Raw genomic sequence first — 23,444 nt, forward strand, 5'->3', positions numbered from 1 at the left:
CGTCTTCCCTGACAAAGATATGTGTGACTCTTAAGAAAAGAGAGTCAGATGCAGAATGTTGCTCTTTCAAATTGACAAAAGATATCAGAAACAATATTTTAAGTGAGAGCTTAATGTTCTGTCAAATTCACTCATAGTAAGCGCTCTTTCTTGTTTGGTTTTCCTGCAGGTACATCCGGTCTGAGCGCTCAGTCATACTCATCAACTTCTGCCTCTCCATCATATCCTCCAATGCCCTTATTCTCATTGGACAGACGCAGACACGGAATAAGGTAAGAGCCAGTCAGAAGCTTTTTTCAGGCATGACCTCTGGAGGATGTCCGGAGAATTGGGTCAGGACATCGACACCGGCTTAAGCTCTCTAGACATCTAATTGGTCTCTTCTGTGTGCGTGTATGGCTCCACTTTTTCATCCTTAAATATTTGTTTACTTTTTGACTTCTTCATTTTTGCGGCTGCGGCGTGTTAGAGCCATCATCAACAAACCCAGCCACTTGCGGTGAATCCTGCAGAGGATCCCTTGCTACTCGCGTCAGCTCCTCCAGACCTTCTGTCTACGGCCAGTCTCTTGCAAAAAGTCAACAGTCAACAGCAAGTCTGGAGTTCTCATTCAGATATTTGCATTCACACATGCAAATATCTGGACAATGCTCGGATGATCTCCGTCGTTCAGTGCATGTCTGAAAGCAGCTATAATCTTGGATGTTTCTCTATAGTGATGCACGTTTCCTGATTATATCATAAGTGATATCATATATCATTGTTCTTCTCTTTTCTTCCTCTGTCGTTTCAGGTGTTATGCACCCTGATAGCCGCCTTCCTTCATTTCTTCTTCCTGTCCTCGTTCTGCTGGGTTCTGACAGAGGCGTGGCAGTCGTACATGGCGGTGACGGGTCGCCTCAGGAATCGTATCATACGGAAGCGATTCCTGTGTCTCGGCTGGGGTGAGCGGTCTGTGTGCTGTTGGCTGTGTGGCTCAGATATGCTCTCTGTCGTTTGCCCTGTGTTGAGGTCCGTTTTTTTCCTCCCCCCAGGTCTCCCTGCACTAGTAGTGGCGATCTCAGTTGGATTCACAAAGGCAAAGGGATATGGAACACCAAGCTAGTAAGCACACATTTCTATAAATCTACCATTTTGTTCCTCCTTCTCTTTAAGTATTAATGCAGGGATATCACGTATGGTCGGGGGTTGCAGGATGATTAACCTCTCTTTCTTTGTCTCATCTATCTTTTACCATCCCCATTTATGTCATGCATATGGTCCTCTACCTCTCACCTCATTCTATACTCCCTCTTTAAATCCCTCCACGGTCCTCCCCCCTCCTCTACCTTTTCTCTCCATCATCTTAATTTCTCCATACGCCTGTATTTCCCTGCTCCTCTCTCGTAGCTGCTGGCTGTCTCTGGAAGGAGGTCTTCTTTATGCATTTGTTGGACCTGCTGCAGCTGTTGTCTTGGTATTTCCCTTTTTCGTCTTTAGTCCGCTCGTCATGGTTTGTTTTTAACACCTCCACACTGAATCAAATAAGGCCACAAGCTCATGTAACAGTTTTTACAGCCCATCTCGTCTGCCTATACAAGATTCTAAATATACAGAGATTCTCTTAACTTAGAATATCATGTTGGTAACAACATCAATAAAAATAAGCAATGATAAATAAAAACCTTGTTAAATAAATCACAGTATCAGATAAAGACACGTCAGATATTAGGCACTGTTAAATCAATTCTTAAAAATATGTTGTCTTCCACAGGTTCCTGCGTAATGTCCAAAAAATAAGTCCATTACAAAATGAATTACCCTCTTTGTCTTCTATTTTATTCTTTTCATTTCCTTACCTTACCTTCTCCTTTCCTTGTTTACTGGCTCTTTTCCTTCGCTGCTCCACATTCAGCTATTTAACTATTCTTTTCCTTTTCCAATTCTCGCTCTTCTTTTCTGCCTCCTTTCCTCATTTGCTCTTTTGTTGCTTTACTGATTCCTTAATCAAGATTTCCCTTCCCCAAGTCTGCCTCACTCTTTTCCCTATTAACTACCTTTTCCTCTGGCCTGCCTTTTTAAGAGTCCATATTTCCTTTTCTTTTCCATCCCCACTTAATTTTTGTCTTCTCCCCCTTGCTTCCTTTTCCTTATTTATCCCATATTTTCTCCCTGCTTTTTTCCTATCCAATTTTCTATTTCGTTTTTTTCCTAACTTTACTTTCTTTCCTGCTTCCTTTTCCCTCTTTTTTTATCTCCTTTTCACGTCCCATCCTCTCTGCCTAACATCTAATTACTATTTACACATGTAATTTATGTTTTCCACAACCAGGGTCAAACTAGCGACTATTTAAATTAGAACAAGAACAGTCTTTTAGGGATAAATTAATATACAGTCGTATGCAAAACTTTTAAATTACAGATCATAAAATCACCGTTTAAATTATCTCTATTCTTTATGTTCCTTGAATTAAATGTAGCTGAATATTAACTTTTAAAGATTATTACTAATGTCTGTTTGCAGCAGGAGGTCTAATATCTTCCCTTTGGTTAAAAATTCATCAAATTACATAACATTCCCAAACCTTTACCTCAGCTCCCTCATATACAACCTACACAAGAGGTAAAGCTCATGTGTGAACGCTGGCAGAGTACACCATGCAATGACACTATGTCCTGGTTTCTCTGATCAAATCCATTCGATACAGTTTCAGTGATGCACTTCCTAGTGCTGTGTTCCCACCTACAACTGAACAGCTTGGTTTTGGATGTTGTGTTTACACATGCTGCTCCTCTAATAAAGAGCTACTGCTCCAATTGGCAGCCATACTGGAGGCCCAGCTCACTTTAAAAAGCATCATAGTGTCTTGCACAAGAGATTTAAATAAATGCTCAAAGAACTAAAATTGTCGGAATTACTACAGTCAGGTGTTTCCCCCCTCCCCCTGCCTTTGATTTCACACAGCTCATATTTAATGTATGATCCCTTTTTTTCAGCACGCTGTCTATATTGAAAAATTAATGTACATGTTAGCATCTCATCTTTTCCACTATTCTTTACTTCTCATGCTTCATCGCGTGGCTGATAGTTTTTGTCTAACATTTAAGATGATACATTCCTTTTATTTACAATGCAGAACCTACAGTAAGTGCAGTGTGTGTGTGTGTGTGTGTGTGTGTGCGTGCATGTCATTATCATTATCAGCATCATCCTCAGAGTACTGCTGCATGTTGTGAAGTGATGAAACTGTTTTTGCCCTGCTTTAATCCTGTGCCTCTTCTCTTTGGCAGGTTAACATGGTTATTGGGATTCTCGTTTTTAACAAACTGGTGTCCAAAGACGGCATTACTGATATGAAACTAAAGGAGAGGGCGGGGTATGCCTTATACCACACATCCATCCTACACAGTGACCTATAACCAGTCTGAAAACTCAGCTAGTGGGAGGGACAAGCAAAGCTATTGGCTTTTTACCTGTATATATCCTAGGGCATTATTGTAGACTTTGCCAAATTGGCTGAAGATGACACCTAATTTGTATCACCAGCAGAATGAGGGGAAAAGAAAGAAGATAAGAGAAATGTGACTGAATTAATCAGAAATAAGATAAAAGACCAAAAGACAATGTGTTTTCTCATATAGCGAAGACTATGACCGATGCTCCTGAGTTAGAGATAAATGGAGGGTAGAGAGAATATGTGGGGGAGGGAGTCTGGTTATTGGTCCTCCACTGACTGAGCAAGATAATGACTCATCTCATTGCTTTCTTTTAAGTTTCAAACATGTTGCATTTTCCTCCAGCTGCTCTTTGCAGGTGTTGCTATCGATGTAAAGCTCTGTAAATCCATCCATGTCTTTTTTCTCTTCTTTGGTTGTTTCTTGTAAAGGGAAGCAGGGTAAGATTCAAGAAAGAACTAGAAAAAAACATCCTATTTATTTTCTATAAGACGTTCAGATATCGGCAAAGTTAAAGAGATAAAGTCAGAGTTACCCTAACAAAGCCTCCTTTGATTCAGAGCAAGTCAGACATTTGACAGTGTGCACATTAAGCTTCAGTTGTGAGCAGGTGATGCACAAAAAAACCCTGCAAAAAGTATTCCAACTATATTGCATTTAGTGTTAAATACCTTTGCTCTATACCTCCACAAAATGCACATTATTGCTGGAGAGTGTGTTCAGTTGTTTTTTTTATAGCATTGTTGATAGGATCTGCCAGGGCAAATCAACCCAGGCTAAACTGTTGACATGAACTAAAATTGGAAAAAGTGTTTCTAGACCCGGTAGGGGAAATGTCTGTAAGGTGTAACAGCAGGCCTGTGTCCAGAGGGGCTGAAACCACAATGTGGGGCAACCATCATGCAGGTTTAACCCCCAAAAGGCTTGCTTTAGTGAAGTAGTCCGTTGTCAAGTAGGCAACACGTGAGAGCCAGGGCCAGTGTATTTTAATTGTGAGATACTCACACCCAGTGTTAGTGTGTTTTGCAGCAGTTTTTGTTGTTATTCTTTGACCAATAACCTCTGGCTCAACACAGCATCTTAAAAATACTCTGATACCTGTGGTCTTAAACCTGTTCTACCTCGAACATTAGAAAACCCTGGTACAAATTTGACTTGCTTGCTTGCTAACACTAAGCCTTTGAGTAAGGCTGTTTTTTCACTGGCTTTCTGCCACTGTGCGCTCTTCTAAACACTGAATGGGCTCATCTGACCGTTTGCAGTAAACAAGATGTCAAACAATTTCAATGCACCTTTAAATGTTCTCAGTTAATAATGCTTTGATAACATGGTTGATTTTAGGTAAATACAATTTTTCCCTGAGCCTAATGATGTCATTGGCTTGTCAGTATCCCCTTTCTGAAATAGTGAGCACAGAGCACACCTGCACCCTGCTTCCCTTTACCCCGCAGGCTGTTTTGTCTCCATTGGCATTGTTGGTGCATTCAAATGTTATTTTCTTTCTCTCTCTGAAAAAATGTTTGCTTTCTCCAATGATTTCTGTGTTCTACTGTATTTGTTTTTTGCTGTCTGAAATGTCATGTTTGAGTTTGCACAGAATCCCCTCTCTCTCACTCAGGGCTCTCCAATCAGGAAAACTTCAGTCTCAGAAGCCCCCTCCCATGTCATCAGTGATTGGGTAAAAATACCTGCCCATCCCACCCTCTTCTTAACGTATGGCTACCAGCCCTGCCCATCACCAAAACTGCTGAATCCTCTAGCAAGCAACTCTGATTGGCTTACTTTTTCCCTTGCTTATTTACCTCACTATTTCACTATTGACCAAAACCTCCTGTTAGCTGGATAGACATAACACACTAGTGCCTCAGATTCTGACCATTCCTGGTACGCTTTTAGTAAAACTGCGACTTTTTTAACAATAACAATGCTAGTTGCAGTAATATTAATCTTTTCTGATCATTTGAATGGTGTGGAAATGTGTGTGTGTGTTTGAGGTTAGTGGGTAGTCAATATGGTGCGTACTCTGCCACTGATGCAGTAACTGGTATTTATGTCAGATTGTCTGACATTTAGCACTGGTGAGATTGTTGCATGGATTAATTTGCATTTCTTTCAAGTGAATTTGAAATGGGAAGGTGGTGTTGCTAATGAGATAATTCCTTCTTATATTTAAACTTAAACAGCTGCAGTTTGGACTGGAGCCTAGAAACCAGTTCTTGATCCTGATAACATTGTTTGTGACAAAGGAATCTGAGTATAAGGTTCATGATGGCCAGCCAGAGAAGCCATTCGTGTGGAATAATGTTTGTGAACCTGGCAAAAGTGACGCTCACTCTAAAAAGCCGGTGTGGACTGCGTCTTTTCTAAGGCATACGACATCGATTTTTGTCACAGGTTACTGACAAAAAGAGCCCTTGTTCCCTCACATCTTAGGTGAATGAAGTCAATGAATGGCGGATAAAAAGTAAACTTGCGTTCTCTCCTTGATGTCGTAAAATAACAGTCCTGTTAAGTTGAGGTGCATCTGTCCCTAGTCTACCTTTCTCACTAACCTTTATGGCAATTGCGGCGCTTGGACAGTCTAGGTTTTAATGTCAGGGCGTGATATCATTATCTCATCATGTGATAACAAGACAATTATTATCTTGTCTTTAGTAACAATTAATGGAAGATGGATAGAGCCCTGTAAAATATAAGGAGTTAAAATAACTTATTTCAACTCAGCACCTTCATTTAACTTAAATTTACTTAAAATGTTTAATGCATGCATTTTCCATACTTTATTTTATATCGAAGCCAACTTATTATACTTTACAGTATAGTGGTTTGACATTGACTGTTGATAAAGTATTGACTGCAATATGATGATTAGCTGGCCATACTGGGCAATATGGGTGCACATCTCAGTAAAGGCCGCCAGGCTACAGTATAAATAATATTTAATATTAATAAATGTATACAAGAAAATCTGAAGGAGCCGGTTTGAATGGGCCTGATAGTAATTTTGTGTTCATGAGGTGTAAACGCTCGCTGTGTAATAGTAAGAAAACAGCTCAGTGGACCTTGAGTTTTTCTCACACATTTTGATTTAAGATTGACACAAGCCCTCCATCATCTGCTCACCTCTTGTCTGTCTCAGAGCTGGACTTCAGCTGTCACCTCTTCACCTGTGAATGTGGCTGCTACAGTACGTCATTGAAAAAGAATGACTAGTGGCTACAACAATCCTGTCCATTGTACAAAACAAGTGAAGTGGAGAATACTCCAATGAGTCTTGTTTATCAGATGTAATAAGTGATACACTGCCAGGTGTAAACTCATGTAACCATGTTCTGCCACTTGTATCAACTACATCCTGTCCTAGGAGGATGCCAAGGCACACAGGCTATGTAGACCACTCAGTTTCCTGTGTCTCTTCTGCTGGGCTTGTTTGTCCACACTGAGAATATTGATTAGATGCTCAACCAACTCATGTAGCTGTTCTACCTTAGTTTCCTATCAGATACTGTATCTGAGCTCCTCAGCTTTTCTCTGATGGTGAGCCTGCTGCATCAAGTGGCATTTTTGGGGACATATGTCCTGGTTGGGCCCCCCAAGGCAAAAAGCATTTGTCATTAGATGTATCAGGAAATGAGGGCCAGAACTGCCGCAGATATGCCAGATAAGCGCCTGCTGACAGGGCCCATGGGGTCTGGTCATTATCAGCCACAAACAACATGGGGCCACCATCATGTGGGCTTCCCCTGCAGAGGGAATAAGATTGCACTGCCATAACGGTGCACAGTTTAGAAATGGAAGGATCAAAACTGATGGCCTTCATTATCCACAATGCAGCTCAACCGCTTAAACTCACTCTGGGAGATGGAATTAAAGAGAAGACTACTCTATAGTAAATTAACCACTTACACACCATATTTCAGATTTATTTTTTCTACATTGTCAAACTTTGTGTCTTTAACACCAACAACATGTGTTTGTAAGTTGAAAGCGCGTGTCCGTTTTGACCAATTAGCATATGTAACCCCCCCCGTTAATGCTCATAAAAGGGTATGAGTTTGCACTGCTGTGTGAACGCAGTAATCACAGAAGCTGAGAGGAACATCAAAGAACCCGGGAGTGATTTAACGAAAAATAATAAGATGGCAGCGTATCGGACACAAACTTTAAAAAATGTATTATATTTTGTAGTGTCAGCAGTCAACATAAAATACCACAAGCAACGACAACAAAATGTAATTGCATTCAATGTATCTGTTGAAATCTGCATAATTGAGGTAAAACCCTAGTAATACATTAGTTAGATCTCAGATTTGGATTCAAAATAAATATTGTGAAACACAGAAGAGAGAGGGGGAAGGGAAGAGAAAAGGAAGCTGCACAAAGTTGTCAGATCCGGAGCAGCACCTCATTGGAAACACAGCAGTGCAGGTGAACCCTCAGATGAGCATCTGTGGATACTCGACCTGAGCCTGACCGACCCATCGGGAACGGACCATAACTGATTATTTTACTCAAGCATTTCTGTTGTCAAGTCTGCGGAAGAGTGCTCTTCAGTGTGCGTAGATCTTGTTCTTATGTATCAGAACAACTCCCAGATAAGAAAACATCGGTGAATGTCAGGATCTTCATAAAAACTGCGTAAGTTTCTTTAGAGTGGTTGGTGAACGAGGCCAAATGACCTTGGGTCGTATCTTTCACTCCACATACTGCTCACAGTATGCAGTCACAATCTCTCTCAAGCTTTATCAGGGGTCAAGTTAAGAATGCAAATCCAGCTTGAAGATGCGATATGTCGTGGCTGCTCTGGCTTGTTGATAGTTTGTAATCTAAACGGGATATCACTGGTTTGAAATGAGGTCTTATATGATTTGTGCCGGCCCTGTGGTGATGTAGCTGTTTTTGTCTGTGAGAGTGACCAACCAATTAATATGAATGACTTGTTTCCCTTTTGAAGATGTGCAAACACCTTCCACCCATTCACTTCTGTGTTTCAAATGCAAAACATGTTTAATGTAGCTAATTAATTTATGCAACACCTAATTTAGAATGCGGCAGCATCTGCACCAGGCAGGTCAGCTCTCACCCCTGAGACAGGGCTCACTGCTGGGTCTCCCCCTGGTTGGTGTCTCCTTTACCCCTACATTTAGAGGCTAATACACAAAGACAATTACAACAGCCAAGAGAGACCTAATTCCAATTCATGTTGGCATTTGTTTCCTCCTTAATAAACTTTTAAATTATTACAATCATCACGCCTGTGTATTTACAGGTTGTAACAGTAGGCTAATCAGACATTAAGCTTTTAGATGAGATGGGTTGTTGTAGCTTCCAGTTCCTTGCATTCCCTGTGCTGCAGAACATCTTGTGACATGAACAGAAGTTTGATGTTTGACTTAAGGACTACATTGTACCAATATGACGCTCGTCCATTATAGATATTTATTATTTATTAAGCTTAATGCATCTCTCCCCTCCCAACCCACCACCCACCTTTTGCCTCCTGATCCTTAGGTACAAGGAAATGGTGTTGTATTTCAGAAGTGTTGATTGCTTTTTAATATCACTGCCTACGGTGTACATTTAGCAGTTGTATTGCCCTTCTACTTGAAATTGAATTTCTTCCATCGTGTGATTTTTTTAATCCAGGCGTCCAGAGGCTACAAACATTGATTCCTTCTTCTCTTCAGCTTTATTTGCTATTCAGCAGGAGGCCATACTGTAACAGATTAGTTTATTACTTGTCAATAACTCCAGCGTCGTACACGTGACAAAGACAAACTACGTGAAGCTATAAATGGAACGCTGATGGTGTGGGAAGAGTTAAAGGATGGATTTCCGGATGATTGGGTGTTGGAAGGGAAAATAATTGACGTAAGGACTGAAGTGGTGTCAGGGCAAACCTGGTATTATCTACTTTTTTCTACAGATGTATACTTATTGAAATGCATAATGAAAGTTAATATATTCTACAGAGAACTCATTAAAACCCTAATAACGGCTTTCAGTCATCATCATTAGGTCTATTTTGCAGCTTATTGTCATTTGTGAGAATAACAGACCAGGGGCAGACTTCGGGGCGTCATGCTGAGATATTGCGAGTACTGCAGCTATAATGGAATCTTGAAACGTATATATTTCAGTGTTCTAGAAAATCAATAGTAAACATCAGTTTTTGGTGTCAGTCCCATATGCCGGCCACATACCGACTGCTATTCAAGCGACTTAGCAGATGGATCTAGATAAAGAGAGTTAGCATAAGGATCTTAGAATTGAAAAGTTATTATATTGGGGAACAACCAGTTCCAGCAGCATTTCTCCCAACAGGTCCCCTTTGGAAAAGAACATGTCAGCCACACTTGTAAATCGCAGCTGGAAACTTTGTTGGAACAGTTGGAAACAAAACTGATGCTGAATTCATTCAGAGTCCGGAGGGTTACTGTGAGATAATGAAAGTGTAATCTTTTCCTTGCACTCATTGTTAGCAGTGCTCGCAACTGAATACTAAGCTCCGTGATTAAATGTTTTAATCTAAAAAGGATTCTGTAATAACTTTGCAGCTCTATGGGAGAGGCTGGTTGAGGGAAGATGGTTTACTTAGCACCTAATGTACTGATGTTAATGTAACACGTTCATTAGAACCGAATAAGGTTGTTTTCCTTAGTAAACGCTGACTGTTATGGCCTGGTGTGTGTTTGTGTGTGTGTGTACAAGTTTCAGTTTATAGTTAGATTTAAGTTAGGTAAGAGTAAGGTTTGGTGACAGACAGTTTCTTGTGATGGTTAGGTTATGGTAAGGGTCTAGGGAACGCATGGTATAAAGGAGTGTCCTCAGAGCTATATATAAATAAGACAAAATTGTGTTTGTGAGAATGTAAATATTTGCATTTGAGCTTCGCATAACTTACAATGAGCAGGTAGCACAGATATACATGACCAGGGGTGGGGCACATCTGGCACATCATTATAATCAGGGCAGCAGAGATGTAAATCTTCATCAGGCTCATGAAATAGATGAAATTAGGCATCGGCATGAAATCTTTTCTTATCAAAAACAGATAAAAGTTTGAATGGATGAAATCTACCTGTTCCAGAGTCAGACATCATCTTAGCCTTATCTACCCTGTGCCCTGAATCACACTCAGCCAAACCCAAGACCACACACACCGAACTCCGAGCTGGACGGTAGCCCTGAGAGAGAGATTGTGCGAGACAACTGTGACACACTGTTTGCGTGACTGTTTGTGCGTGCTCGTCTGCGCACGCGCATCTATGCGTGTCTGTGTATAGGTGCATTTGTATCTGTTTGTGTATGTTACAGCGTGTTAATTTGACTTTGCAGTCAGATGACAGTGCCACTGTACAATATGACGCTCAAATGTGCCAAGTGCGGAGTTATCTCTTCGGCTGACGTTTCCACCACAGCTACCAGTAACGCCATGTTAGTCCCGCTAATTATTTTTCCTTAACTCTTCTTACCTCTGTTCTCTCCTCTACTGTACGCCTCCCTTCTTCTCCCTTTCTTGATTTATTCCTCTTGTCATTTTTTTTGTTCTCCCTGATGCCCTGACAGGGGGTACTTCATTCAGAATGAGAGACGCCTGAAGCTTATGTGCTTCTCCTCTAAAGAAACTTTTAACTGTATATATGTAATTAATAATGCAAATGGGGTTCATGATTGAAGTTTGATTGCGGGTGTTTCTCTGAAGAGATCATCAGAGTGACAGAGCTCAGTAGAACAGATGTTGAGTAGGCATTGGCTATGTATGCAGAGAGGACATCAAGCACTGTGTGTGTGTGTGTGTGTGTGTGTGTGTGTGTCTGTGTGTGTGTGTGTGTGTGTGTGGCTGTGATCAGAGTGCCTAGATTGATTAGATCTGTTATTTTCAGCCTGGGCCTTCATTTTCTACTTCTAACTACAGCGCTGATAGAATCTGATTGTAGAGAATAGGTTAATTGTTCCTGCTTTTACCTCTAGAGTGTTGCTCTGCTGCAATCTACAACATCTAAATAGCTACTTCATGTTTTGCAAAGCTTTGACTCAACAGAGAATACACATCAAACTCTGTTATTTGACTTTGGTGATGCACTGCACACACATCATTGAGTACTCCTTAGTTCATGAAGGCTGTATACATATACAGAAATATACAGAAATGTGTATTACAATCTGCATCAGCTACATAGCACTGCAGTAAATATTTCACATGTTGGTTGGGTATGGCAGTACCATGTATGTAGCCCCATCACTTTTTATTCTGAATCCTGTTATAGACATGCACATTTCTTTCTATAATGACTAAGGTTTATTTCTTAAGGAGATTGCTAGATCTAAATATAATAGTAAACACTATTAGATAGATATACAAATCACTTTCAGTCCCTGTAAACTTGACTCTACAAACTGTTTAACTCCTGTGTAGTTCTGCATTATTTTAAATGATAATCTTTATATAATCTCCAATATCTAAGTTAAGATAAGAACATCAGACTGATTGATAAGAGAATTTTAAAAATCGCAATAGAAATTGACTGCAGAAATATTGTTTGTATAGAAACTTACTTGAGTTAAGTGCAGATGGTAGAATGATTGCACAAGGATGTATACTGTACGTATACTATATGAAACGTCTTACCTGATTCTGCTCCTTTAGTCCAGATTTAGTTTTACTTTTTTGGGGGATAATATACATTTTCTAGTTAAGTCTGGATGATTATTGGCAGATCTAAAATCACCAGGCAACATTTTAGAATGTTCCAATAATGTTTCTTCTGCTTCCATCTCGTGTCCATGACTTGTGTTGGCACCAACCTCATCCTGTGACTACGTTTCTTTGCGCCCCGATCCTGTTTCTCTCCTGGCATTTACCCATTTCCAATGTAGAGATTCCCCTAAATGTATATCAGTATAGCTAAACACAAAAGCCAGCATTATTAAACATTCAAATAAAAATATATAAAACATTCCTCTGGCCCCACCATCGCCCTTACATTTTAACCAACCTTGAATCTCTTCTTAAATAGAATTGGTTGGTCTCAATACAGCAATCATACCTTTTTATTAATAATGTGACTTCTGCTCTCATCATGGGTCATGACGTTATTAATGTCAGCCTCTGAATACAGGCTTTAATTAGTATTTTTTTTTCTACTGGCCAACATCAGTGGATCACATGCTACATGTCATGACTGGTTTCACGCTTGCATTGAGATCGCAAATTTGTAATGTCGTGGGAAAATAGCGGAGTCAGTAATATTCTCATTACTGCTAACAGAAAGTGATTATTTGAGAGAACAGTGCTCTGACGAATGACGTAATTCAGGAACCAGGTCCAGACTGAAAATAACTGGATTGCTATTTTCTCTGATTTGTTGTGACAATTTCCAGCATTTTTATCCGTGATCAATTTCATACCAAAACAAACCAATTGTTGTGGTAGAGTTAGTGCCACTGTGGGCAGGGAGAAAAAACGGTGGCCAGCATCAGCAAACCCATTCAATGCTACGATAGCCCGATTTAATACCAGAGGTGGAAAGTAAGTTGATAGTTTTTAATGCTGATACTTTTCATTTTATTTAGCTTTTTCTTTTACTTAATGGATCTTTTTTACATTTTACTTTGCAGACTAATTCATCGATACAAGCTACATTTGCAGTAGAACATGAGGTGTATTATGCAAAGTAGCCTTTGAATAAAACAGATAAATAGACTATTTCATAACGATGATATTTTTTCTTTGAAGCATGGGAAATATAGTCAATAAGCTTCAAACATATCCTGTCATTTTAGCAACAATAATTTACTGATCTCTTAACAAGCTTAACAGTTTGTCAAAAATTGTGTTTTAACAAAACAAACGTCATAAGCATTTCACGTGTCCCTTTTGAAGCGTGAAGCACCTGTTCTTAGATCAGCCACATCATGGTGTTTTTATCAAAAGGCCTTAGTTTGAAACTGGGAAATATTATTGATGATTCCCTTTGACCTTCACATTAATATACACCCCGCAGCAGTCATTTAATGTCAGTCATTAACATGCTCTTACTTTGACTTTAAATAGAGAACACTTTTATTTAGTCTTTGTTTTCAATTTTACATTCTCTGTCAAGCGTGAGGCAAAAACACGACACGTGGATTTTAACACTGTGGCATCTCACGCTCCATAAACTTCCTTCCAGTAGGTTTCATGGACAGCTACTTCACACTTACAAGACAAAGTAAAACCAATTACTTATAAGGAAGTATTGCTTTATTTTTGCAGGGCCACAATAAAATTTGAGTAAATGTCCTCTGTGCTTATTCCACCTCTGTAAATCTATTTAACCCCTGTTGAAAAGGCTTGATGAGAGAATGAGTCAGAAAAAATAGTGTCAGAACAGCAAAGTGAGACCAACAACATGGGCAGGGGGAACAACACTTCTCTAGGCTCTCTCTCTCTCTCTCTCTCTCTGTCCCTCTCTGCTCTGCCTCCTCTGTTTGTCTTTGTATTCTGTTTCAGCCTCATTACACTTATTTTTTTCCCCCCCACTGCTCACCCTCGCTCCTCCTCTCTTTTCTGTGGCACTAGACCCTCTATGGTTTGACTGAACCATCTTAAAACATACATGCATGTAATATATGTGAATTATGAGCATATATCTGCAGATAATGGATGTATGTTTTTGTATGTGAGAGTAACATAATTACTTGTTGTGATGTTATGTATTTATGCATGGTTAGGCTGCTAACACATGCTAATAGTGTGTGCAGTTATCAAGGGTACGTAGGATGTTGGTTTGAGATTGTGTAAAGCATTTTTTGATTAACAAGAAAAAAACCAGTTTAACCTCTGGACAGGAATTTAGTTGAAGACTGCCATAGAATGTTAGAAAAATACTAATCATAGCTAATGGAAAACATTAAATGTTTTTTCTGCAAACTTGTTAGGAAACATTTAGGCTTTTCCCTGTGTCATGTTGTCAAAGATTTACTTCTGCTGTCCTTGACTGTAATTCCCCTCCCCTCCTGCAGGGCGTCATTGTGGAGCTCCTGTGTGGTTTTGCCCCTTCTGGCCCTCACTTGGATGTCGGCTGTCCTCGCGATCACCGATCGGCGCTCTGCGCTCTTCCAGATCCTTTTTGCCGTCTTTGATTCACTGGAAGGCTTTGTCATTGTCATGGTGCACTGCATCCTGCGCAGAGAGGTACTTCACTGCACCACTGACCCTATGTATTTACTTCTTCTTGATTCAGTATGGGACTGTAAATGCTCTTTGTGTAATGATGGTATTTTGCTGAAGTTTCCATAAAACTGGTGCAGGTCCCTTCTACCTGTAATGACTCAAGCAGCATTTGAATAGTCGTTATGCCTGCAAAGTTAAATTTCTCACGTCACTCCAAGAAGGTTCCGGTTCCGAACCTGCCGACAGACCGGGGGGTTTCTGTGTGAAGGTTATTGATTCTGACTTGGAACAGAATCTCCGGAGTTGGAGATTAATTTTCCTTTAGATGTAATTGTTATGGTGGATGGTTGTTTGTATCCGTAATATTAGCCCTCTCAACCTGTCTGAGGTGTACCCCGCCTCTCACCCAACATTACCTTCGTCTAGAACAAGATATCTTGACTGATGGAATTTGAAGATGGGGTAGGATCCTTAAGGGATTATTACTAAGGATTTTGTTAAATCCTAGACCTTGCCTCTGGCTTTACTAACAGCCCAAATGATCCCTAAATCAATATGGTCATGATGTGCCATTGGCCAGAGTGTCCTTAGCCCTAAAAAGTGCATCTTATTGTTTGTTTTTTGGATTAATCCCTCGCCAATAGTCTATTTAGCCATTAATCTCAATGGATCACAAGAACGTGATGTGAGCTCCGGCACCACCTACACATGCTAAAATGTGAATTCTGCCCACAAGATCATTGAAGGTTTGAGTGGCTGTGACATTCCTAGCATTCAGGCTCCTAATAAGACAAACTAATTTTAGTTTAATGATCCTCAAGACCCGTTTTTATCTGTAGTGCTGCCATCAGCAGTTTTATCCTCATGAGACTTTGTCTTTTACTGTCAAGGTCTATATATACACGTTGATAAAAATTCCTCCATTAGTAAAATAGTCATGTCCTCTTTATCACCCTGCTGTTATCATTCACTTATTTATTCCTGTCTATGTAGCAGTTTTTCTTTAACTGTACCTCGCTCTTCCTGGTAAGATATCCCCCTGAACTGGTGGAAAACTATTGATGTGAAACATCTTTGAATTGCAACTTTAAACATGAGAACAGCAAAGTTAAACTGCGTTAAATTGTATCCTGATACTTAAGGATTCACTCCAATTTCCCCTGAAAGCCACATGGTCATGATTGTGGTCTGTGAAGTATGTGATCTCAACATGTATTGAATGGGACTGCTGTGGGGGCTATGATAACTCCCAATGTGGAGAACCCTTATGACTTTAATGATTATATAATCAGTTCTGCTGGACTTTGACCTCCACCAGGACATTTAAGTCACAGGCCCCACCACTATAAATTAGTTTGTTCGATCTAACACATTTTGCACCAGTGTTTTCCAACTGATGTATTAATTAAAGAAGTTACATCAGTACTCATTTGCCAACCAGTACTAAGATGTCATGGTTTGTTGCAGGTTCAGGAGGCGGTGAAGTGTCGTGTAGTCGACCGGCAGGAGGATGCAAATGGAGATTCAGGAGGATCTTTCCAGAATGGCCATGCTCAGCTCATGGTAAGGATGTGGATATGCTTTATTTTTTTGTGGTTATTTTCAGCTTTTATTATTAAACCACTATTATTAATTATTGACAGGATGTGTACAGTTTTCACAATAATTACTGTTTTCTCTCCTCAGACTGACTTTGAGAAAGACGTGGATATAGCTTGCAGATCAGGTAAGCTGTGGGTTGAGTGACTTTGATTCTGTGTTTGTGTGTGGATTTGATTCGACTTTTGGGACCGCTGTTTAAAGAGCTACAGATGCCTCTTTGTGCCTCTTTTCACCACTTCAAATTCGCCAGCGCTGTCGTAACCGATGTGAGACAAGTTCTCCCTCAGTGTCTTACAATCAGCATCACAGCAGCCTCCTTTCACCAAGGACTTGTTTTGACAAGAGATACAGCCCATTACTGCTGCACAACACAGTTTAGTCCAGGCTGATGGGAGAGGGATGAGCATGTGCTGAGCAGTTATAAGCAGATAAATAGGGCTGTCACAGTCTCCTACACTGCAGCTGTATAATTAAGTCCCACCCGACAGTGCCACATCAGATACTGGCTCTGCTCTGATATCTGCTGGGAGGGAAAATCTGATTATCTCTTGAGACAGGATATCAAGAAGAGCATCTGGAGAAGAAAAGCTATTGAGACACAGACAGGCCCCGATTGAGAAAAGGCAGAAAAAAGGAGATTGTTTATGGGAAGGAAGGGGCACTAGCAGCATGCATATCTTATATGGGATATGCATGCTGGGTCACAAGGACAAGATGGGCACAATGGCAGACATCCACTAGAGATGCATGAATCCAATAATGATATTAGACTCAAATATACTGTGATGAACCTCTTAGTGTGTGTGTGTGTGTGTGTGTGTGTGTGTGTGTGTGTTGCTTTAGCGATTCACTGGTTGAGCTCTCACGATGCTTCATTACATTTTTGTTAAAATTGCGTAAATCCAGGGACTCATATATGGTTATTTTTATCCATATTAATTTAAACATTTTATCTTCTTATAATTCTATTACTATTGACATGATAAAGCTTGAAGATGCCCTGGAAGATCAGATCCAAGGGACAACTGAGGCCATACAATTAACTGTGTTCAGATGATTTGGGCTAATCTGAACATTTGCACCAATACAACAGTGTAGTACCGGATGAAAGACAGTTGCAAAACATTATTTGGATGCTGCGTAATAACTACACCCTGTTTTGCATAGAAGACCACTATCAAAATCTAGTTTTAAATGTGTTGAATTTACTGAAATGATACAGTATAAATCACAGTTAGAAAAGTCCTGGGGTCAGTAGGGAACCACATCTAATTGCACAGACACTCATACCCTCAAGCAGGTGTCCAGCCACGGCCCAACAGTTCATCTCTGATGGGTTTTCTGTCATTCTGTTGCCACCAGGCACTATGAAGCGCTCGTCTCTCCAGGGGGAGGAGAAAGCCTCGGCTGGGACCCTCACCCTTCAGAAGGGTTCTAACTTCAACACCATGCCAGCCAGCATGGCTAAGGTTCACCTCCAGAACGTGGCCGACTACAACTGTCACACTCTGACGCTGCGCAGGGAAAAAGGCGCGGCTAAGGGGATCAGTACAGAGCTACCAGGCGCCAAATCCATCTACATCTGTGACGGCGAACTCTTCAAGCAGCTGGACGGAGAGCTGCCTCGAGGGAACGGCGAGGGCAGCAGCTCTGAGGGCAAAGGTCCGGGATACGTCATTCTACCGACCAACAATACGGGCACTCTGAAGGCAGCCAAGGGGAAAGAGGAGCAGGCGGCCAAGTATAACATCGGCATTGAGCAGCTGCCTCAGACCAGGCTCGTCCACCTGGCCAACTCTGCCAGCGGGGAGCCAATGCCTGGCTTTGGGCTGAAGACCCTGCCTGCCGACCAGGTCAGTGTGTCATGCTCTGACAGAGACTCACCTGCACACAACCTGCAGCCCAGAGACCCCCAGGTGGTAAACATCATGTGTGACGGGGGAGACTCCGGACACTTTGGTGTGATGTCTAAGAGTGAAACCATCTCCACGCTGTCCATGAGCTCACTGGAGGTAAGACACCACTCACAGAATTAGCATATTGTTGTTATAGTAATGCATCGTCAGCCTCATACCTATTATTTAAAATATAACATGCATGTAAAGTTTTGTTTTGTACTGCTACTAATTACCATAAATTCTCAAATATTTTTGTCGCAACTGTATTCAGAACCAGGCCTTTACTTGTTTTTTAATTTGTAATTTCCCACATTATGAGGATATTTATTTAATATATTCTAGTGAGACATCTCCCTGTTCTCTGAACTGTTGTAGAAATTATATATTAATACCTTTTGCTGACAATGCCTAGATTTAAGACAATATGAATCTTCAATGCACCAATCCCATCAGTACAACAACAGGCCCCACTGCTCAACACATCCCTTTTTTCACTAATGTATTGCAATCTCTTGTGAGTAGCACTTTTATTCATAATGTAAGAAAGAGGTTGTTGTGAAACATTAATTTATTTTAATAGGTTGGTGAGGTGGTGCCTTTTGATATTTTGTTTGTGGCAGGGAGATACATCATCTCTTAATGCCTCTTGTTTCAACAGCTGCGAACTTCCTTTATCATCACAAATGATGCTTTACTGGAAGGCATTTAGAGTGAAGCACCTTTCACAGTTAGTGGCTGTAATGGTGAAACTGATCGGAATAAATTAGTGAAAGGAAAAAAAGGTATTTCTTTTTAACAGTAACAGCAAGTAAGTGTCTCAAGACTCTGTTGTTCTACTGATGGAATTGGCGCTGTATGGAATGATGCTATGCTGAATTTACTATGCAAGATATATTTCAGATAATTCCTTGTGTTTTTAACTTGCTTTTGTTTGAGAATTTACAGTAGCATCACGTTGGTAAACATCACTCTTCTCATCATTCTCTCGATACAGGGACATCAATCTTTTTTTGTTCATCATCTATTAGTTTGCATGGACTACAGCCATACATACAATAAACATTAGCGACATAGTAGGATTTTAAAACCTTGCGCTACGGTCATATATATATATATATATATGGCATGTATGGAGCCACAGGCTTAAGTCTGATCAGAGTTGATCAACTGAGCCACAGATAAACTGAATAGTTGTCCGTTATTTGAGACAGGTCCCCTCAGGGAACTGCTGTCCGACTTCTCTTGTATGCCGAGGTCATCCCCTCTCTGATGCTAAATACAAGAAAACTTATTACATTCATGGCAAAGACTAGATCATGAAAAGCATCCCAGCATTTTCTGGCCCCATGTAAGGACAGCATCTTTAAAAAGGTTAGTTTTCACTCAGCTCCTTGCTCAGACAGCAATGGCAAGTTGAGATGACTCAGTGATCAGCACACAGCAGCCTGGACATCTGCCTGCTGGTGTCTTTTCACTTCGGGGCAAAACAAAATCCCATAATGCCGTGTGAGGCGGCAGCTGACACAGCTACCAAGCAGCCTGAAGGTCAGGTTTTCTTTCATCACTCTGTGACGGAGGACTTAAAGGTCATTCGGTCACAATCTGTTAACTGCAAACTTGTGCCAACAGGGTCAGAATGACCAGCAGCAAACCTTGTTTCCACCCATATGACTCACTCCTCTTCTCTGAGTCCCAGAAACACCATTTCTTGAGTGGCTGATGCGGGGATACATAATGAAACACTTAAAAAATAAGGAACTCAAGACACATCTTTAATCTCTCTGTCTCATCTCCCCCCTAGAGACGAAAATCACGCTATGCAGAGCTTGACTTTGAGGTAATTTTAGTCTTTTTGATTCCTACAGAGCTTTTTTAGACCAAAAAGCTGATGTCTCTAAGCTATTCCGACCTCTAGATGTTTGCATATATTCATTATTCAAGAATTTTGGGCGGGACTGTAGTGTTGAGATTAAAGACATTTCATGTGAAGGGGGTAAAGCAGGATTGATGGTAGGCTGTGCTGTTTGCCTTGTGCGTAACGTGCAATGTCCCTGTGTAGAAAATAATGCACACCCGGAAACGCCACCAGGACATGTTTCAGGACCTGAACAGGAAGATTCACAGTGCAGACAAGGATAGAGAATCTCCACCTGTTGACGCCAAAGCTGCCAAAAGATGGAGCGTGTCCTCTGCCAGCAGTGACAAGACCAACATGAGTGTAACTAGTTTGACTTTATTCTGTTCTGCCCCCCTCCCCTATTTCGAATATTGTTCCCCCTTTTTTACTTAGCACAAATCACAAAACTTGAGTAGGTTGTTAAATAGATGCAGCCATTTGGAAATTGCATCTGCTTACAATGCCAGTGCTAGAAGAAATTAGATGTGGGGAGAATCTAGAGCCTTAACTGTGGTTAGTCATACATACGGCAATACCAAACTAAGCCAAACAAACCTTGAAATCAGCATTGCCAGGTGTACAATCATTATCGTACTTGTTTATAATTTTGCCCACTTTGCAAGGTATAATCAACAATATCTCATAATGTATGATGATTTTGTGACACAGAATGAGTCGTATTAATCAGTCAAGGGTATTTCACCGCCCAACATAATCAGGGCAAGAAAATAGGGCTCCTACATCTGCATTTAGGCATATCTTCTCACATATTCTTCCAGCCAATCATGCTTCATTAACCATCAACATGAGCCTATGTTAAGTTTGAGCGAATAAGTTGACCATGTTATTGATATATTTTCTATTCAGATGCCGAACAGGCTATAACTCAAGACGCCCTTTTACATGACAGACTCATGCGCACCAGTGTTAAAGGACAGCATGGCTTTCTGGTCCTTTAAGATTGTATAACATATCTTGTGCATAGGCAAAGATGAGTGTTATACTTTCACTTACTTAAATTTTCAATGTTGGGACTTTTCTATTTGAGTGAGTTCAGAAGGATTACCTCCTTTAAAAACACATAATGTGGTTACCTAGGTAGCCAAGGTGGTTTTGCCCAATGATGGCCCAAAGCCATCAGGCCAGAAGAGATTACTCAACCCAAGTCTGGTTGCCACACTTGTGCCAAACCCGGTTGGAATGATGCTCCAGAGTTAGCGCAGGTACACTGACGTGGGTCCAGAAGCTCAAAGTGAACCAGCATTGCCAGCACAGGGCTGTCTATAATATAATATATTATTTAATTATAATTATTCTACACAGCGTGATGAGGCAATAGCAAATTTTTTATTTTTAAATTTACGTTGAAATTATGAATGGCTGAAGATATATATTACACTAGCCAACATACTCAATCATTTTGCAATATAAATGTCAAAGATGAATGAAACTAGCGATTTTGATATTGATTTTACCAGTGAGTTTTAATCCTGTCCAAACCTCAAAAAAGCACAGAATGCCACTCTGCTGACCTTGTTGCAGGATTGAACAGGACTATCCCCTCCCACTAAGATTCCAAATATGCAACATGGTTAAGGTGATTTCTTGCTAAAAACGGATTTGTGTAGTTTTCTTTTTTCCACTATAAACAAGGGGAAACCAACACATGGCTCTGTAGCTGCAGTCATCCCAAGGCAGCAGTTCCCATTTCCTCCTGCTGCAAAATCCCTCGATCTCCGTTTGTTTCTCAGCTTTGGAGTCAGGGTATTCTCTGGCTTAAGGTCAACCTTACGTGGTGTGTTTTGAAAATGAGCTCATCAACCACAATCATATTTTTATCCCAATCTTTATTGGCATGCTAGCTTTTTGCATATTCAATTTTATAGAGTGAACAAGTTTTACGTTATATTATTTGGGTTTGTCAAACTGTTTACTAGTATAAAGTATTTGTTTCCACTTTCTTGCCAAGAGTTAGCTCAACAGCTGGAACCGAGAATTCGTGTTGATCACCACAAATTGAATAAATTGTTTTGTACATTTCAATTGATATCCAAATTAAACCTGTTAAATTGTGCACTTTTAAAGTTCTGATAAATGCATCATTTGGACTTTAGACAGAGGTTAGCTTCCATGCATTAAACTAAGCCAGGCTACAAATCCGCGCTCAACACAGAGAGTGGCAACGATTTTAACGTTCTTGGCAAGAAACTGAAATTTGTTTTCTCTTAAGGAAGCATGAGGTAAAGTAGTTCCGCCAAAACAACTGAGATACATCACAGTTTTGATCTAAGACAAACAAGCCTTTTCACTATATCCTCCTCTCATCAGGACAAGCAGCAGACCCCAAGTAAGAGGGCGTGGGAGGGCATCAGGAAGACCCACTCACCCCCATCCTGGGTGAGGAAGGACCTGGAGACAGTGGCAGCCTCTCCTCTGGAGCTGCAGACCGTGGAGTGGGAGAAGACCAGCGCCACCATTCCTCTAGTGGGTCAGGAGATCATGGACCTGCAGACAGAGGTGTGACCCTGATAATGGCCTCATACGTACAACTCTTTTTTTTTTTTCTTTCACTGCTCTCCGACAAACAAGCAGACACCACATACACTGCCCTGCTCTGAACTTATACGCAAAGGCTGGATGAAGCTGCCGGCGAGGAACGTGAGGGGGAAGAAGGGTGAGGAGGAGAGAGAAGCATCACAATATCAGAAAATCAATTCAACCAATTAAAAAGAGACACTGGGAACACAGTGTCTTTCTCTATTGTTTCATTTGACGTTTGGACTGTGTTTCTGTCAAAACAATACTCGTCATCTTCTCGAAAATGGTCTCAGATACCATGCTGGCTTACATGGGAGACAGGTTGCCAAAGCCGCTGATTCAGCTGCTGTATCTGCATCATGTAATAGACAGCAGAGCAAAGGTAATCATGCAATGTTTACCCCTGCATTAAATGGTTACAGTGTAATAATCATGATTATGTCTCTTTTTTTCACTGTTGAGACTATTGCTGTTTCTACCGCTCTCTCTTTCTCCTGATGAACGCTCAAGTCGTACTTGGCTAAAGATGCCTCTGGATCCATTTCTTTGCCATCGATCTCGAAAGGGAAAATTGAACAGAGGTTTGAGGAGGCAGACTGCCAAACATACATCCATGTGCCCCTCAATGCTGTTGCCTCCCCTCCTACAGCTCTCGCCATTTATTTTGGCTCTAAGACTTTATCCCCCGCCAACCCCCGATCCCTGCAGGGCAAGGCAGCAACAGGCAAAGGGGTGGATGGAGAAAAAAAAAATCTTAGACATCGTCTTGAGTAGAATTGGCAGGTTTCCTACTCGTCAACAGAGACCTCATAGTCGCCAGAGAGCAGGCCGCTGGGCCCTGCGCTCTAAGCGGCCCTCAACGTCAACCTCAACCTCAGCCACACACGGAGGGACAACATGGACATCAGTGCATCCT

The 23,444-nt window shown here is 40.9% G+C and overlaps 1 protein-coding gene across 1 annotated transcript in view; it reads left to right on the plus strand.

Annotated features, from left to right (window-relative positions):
• Positions 1-23,138, plus strand: part of adgrb1a (adhesion G protein-coupled receptor B1a) — a 105,986-nt gene extending 82,848 nt beyond the window's left edge. The window contains exons 19-32 of the mRNA XM_053432781.1: positions 170-272; positions 794-944; positions 1,035-1,104; positions 1,390-1,456; positions 3,271-3,356; positions 5,054-5,113; positions 10,774-10,872; positions 14,443-14,614; positions 16,061-16,156; positions 16,280-16,319; positions 17,558-18,207; positions 19,895-19,930; positions 20,153-20,311; positions 22,319-23,138. Of these exons, the coding sequence (XP_053288756.1) occupies positions 170-272; positions 794-944; positions 1,035-1,104; positions 1,390-1,456; positions 3,271-3,356; positions 5,054-5,113; positions 10,774-10,872; positions 14,443-14,614; positions 16,061-16,156; positions 16,280-16,319; positions 17,558-18,207; positions 19,895-19,930; positions 20,153-20,311; positions 22,319-22,513 (1,984 nt within the window). The 3' untranslated portion in view covers positions 22,514-23,138. The remainder of the gene's footprint in view (positions 1-169; positions 273-793; positions 945-1,034; positions 1,105-1,389; positions 1,457-3,270; positions 3,357-5,053; positions 5,114-10,773; positions 10,873-14,442; positions 14,615-16,060; positions 16,157-16,279; positions 16,320-17,557; positions 18,208-19,894; positions 19,931-20,152; positions 20,312-22,318) is intronic.
• The last annotated feature ends 306 nt before the right edge of the window (positions 23,139-23,444 follow it).

This window comes from Pleuronectes platessa, chromosome 10, assembly GCF_947347685.1.
Source record: "Pleuronectes platessa chromosome 10, fPlePla1.1, whole genome shotgun sequence".
NCBI lineage: Eukaryota > Metazoa > Chordata > Actinopteri > Pleuronectiformes > Pleuronectidae > Pleuronectes > Pleuronectes platessa.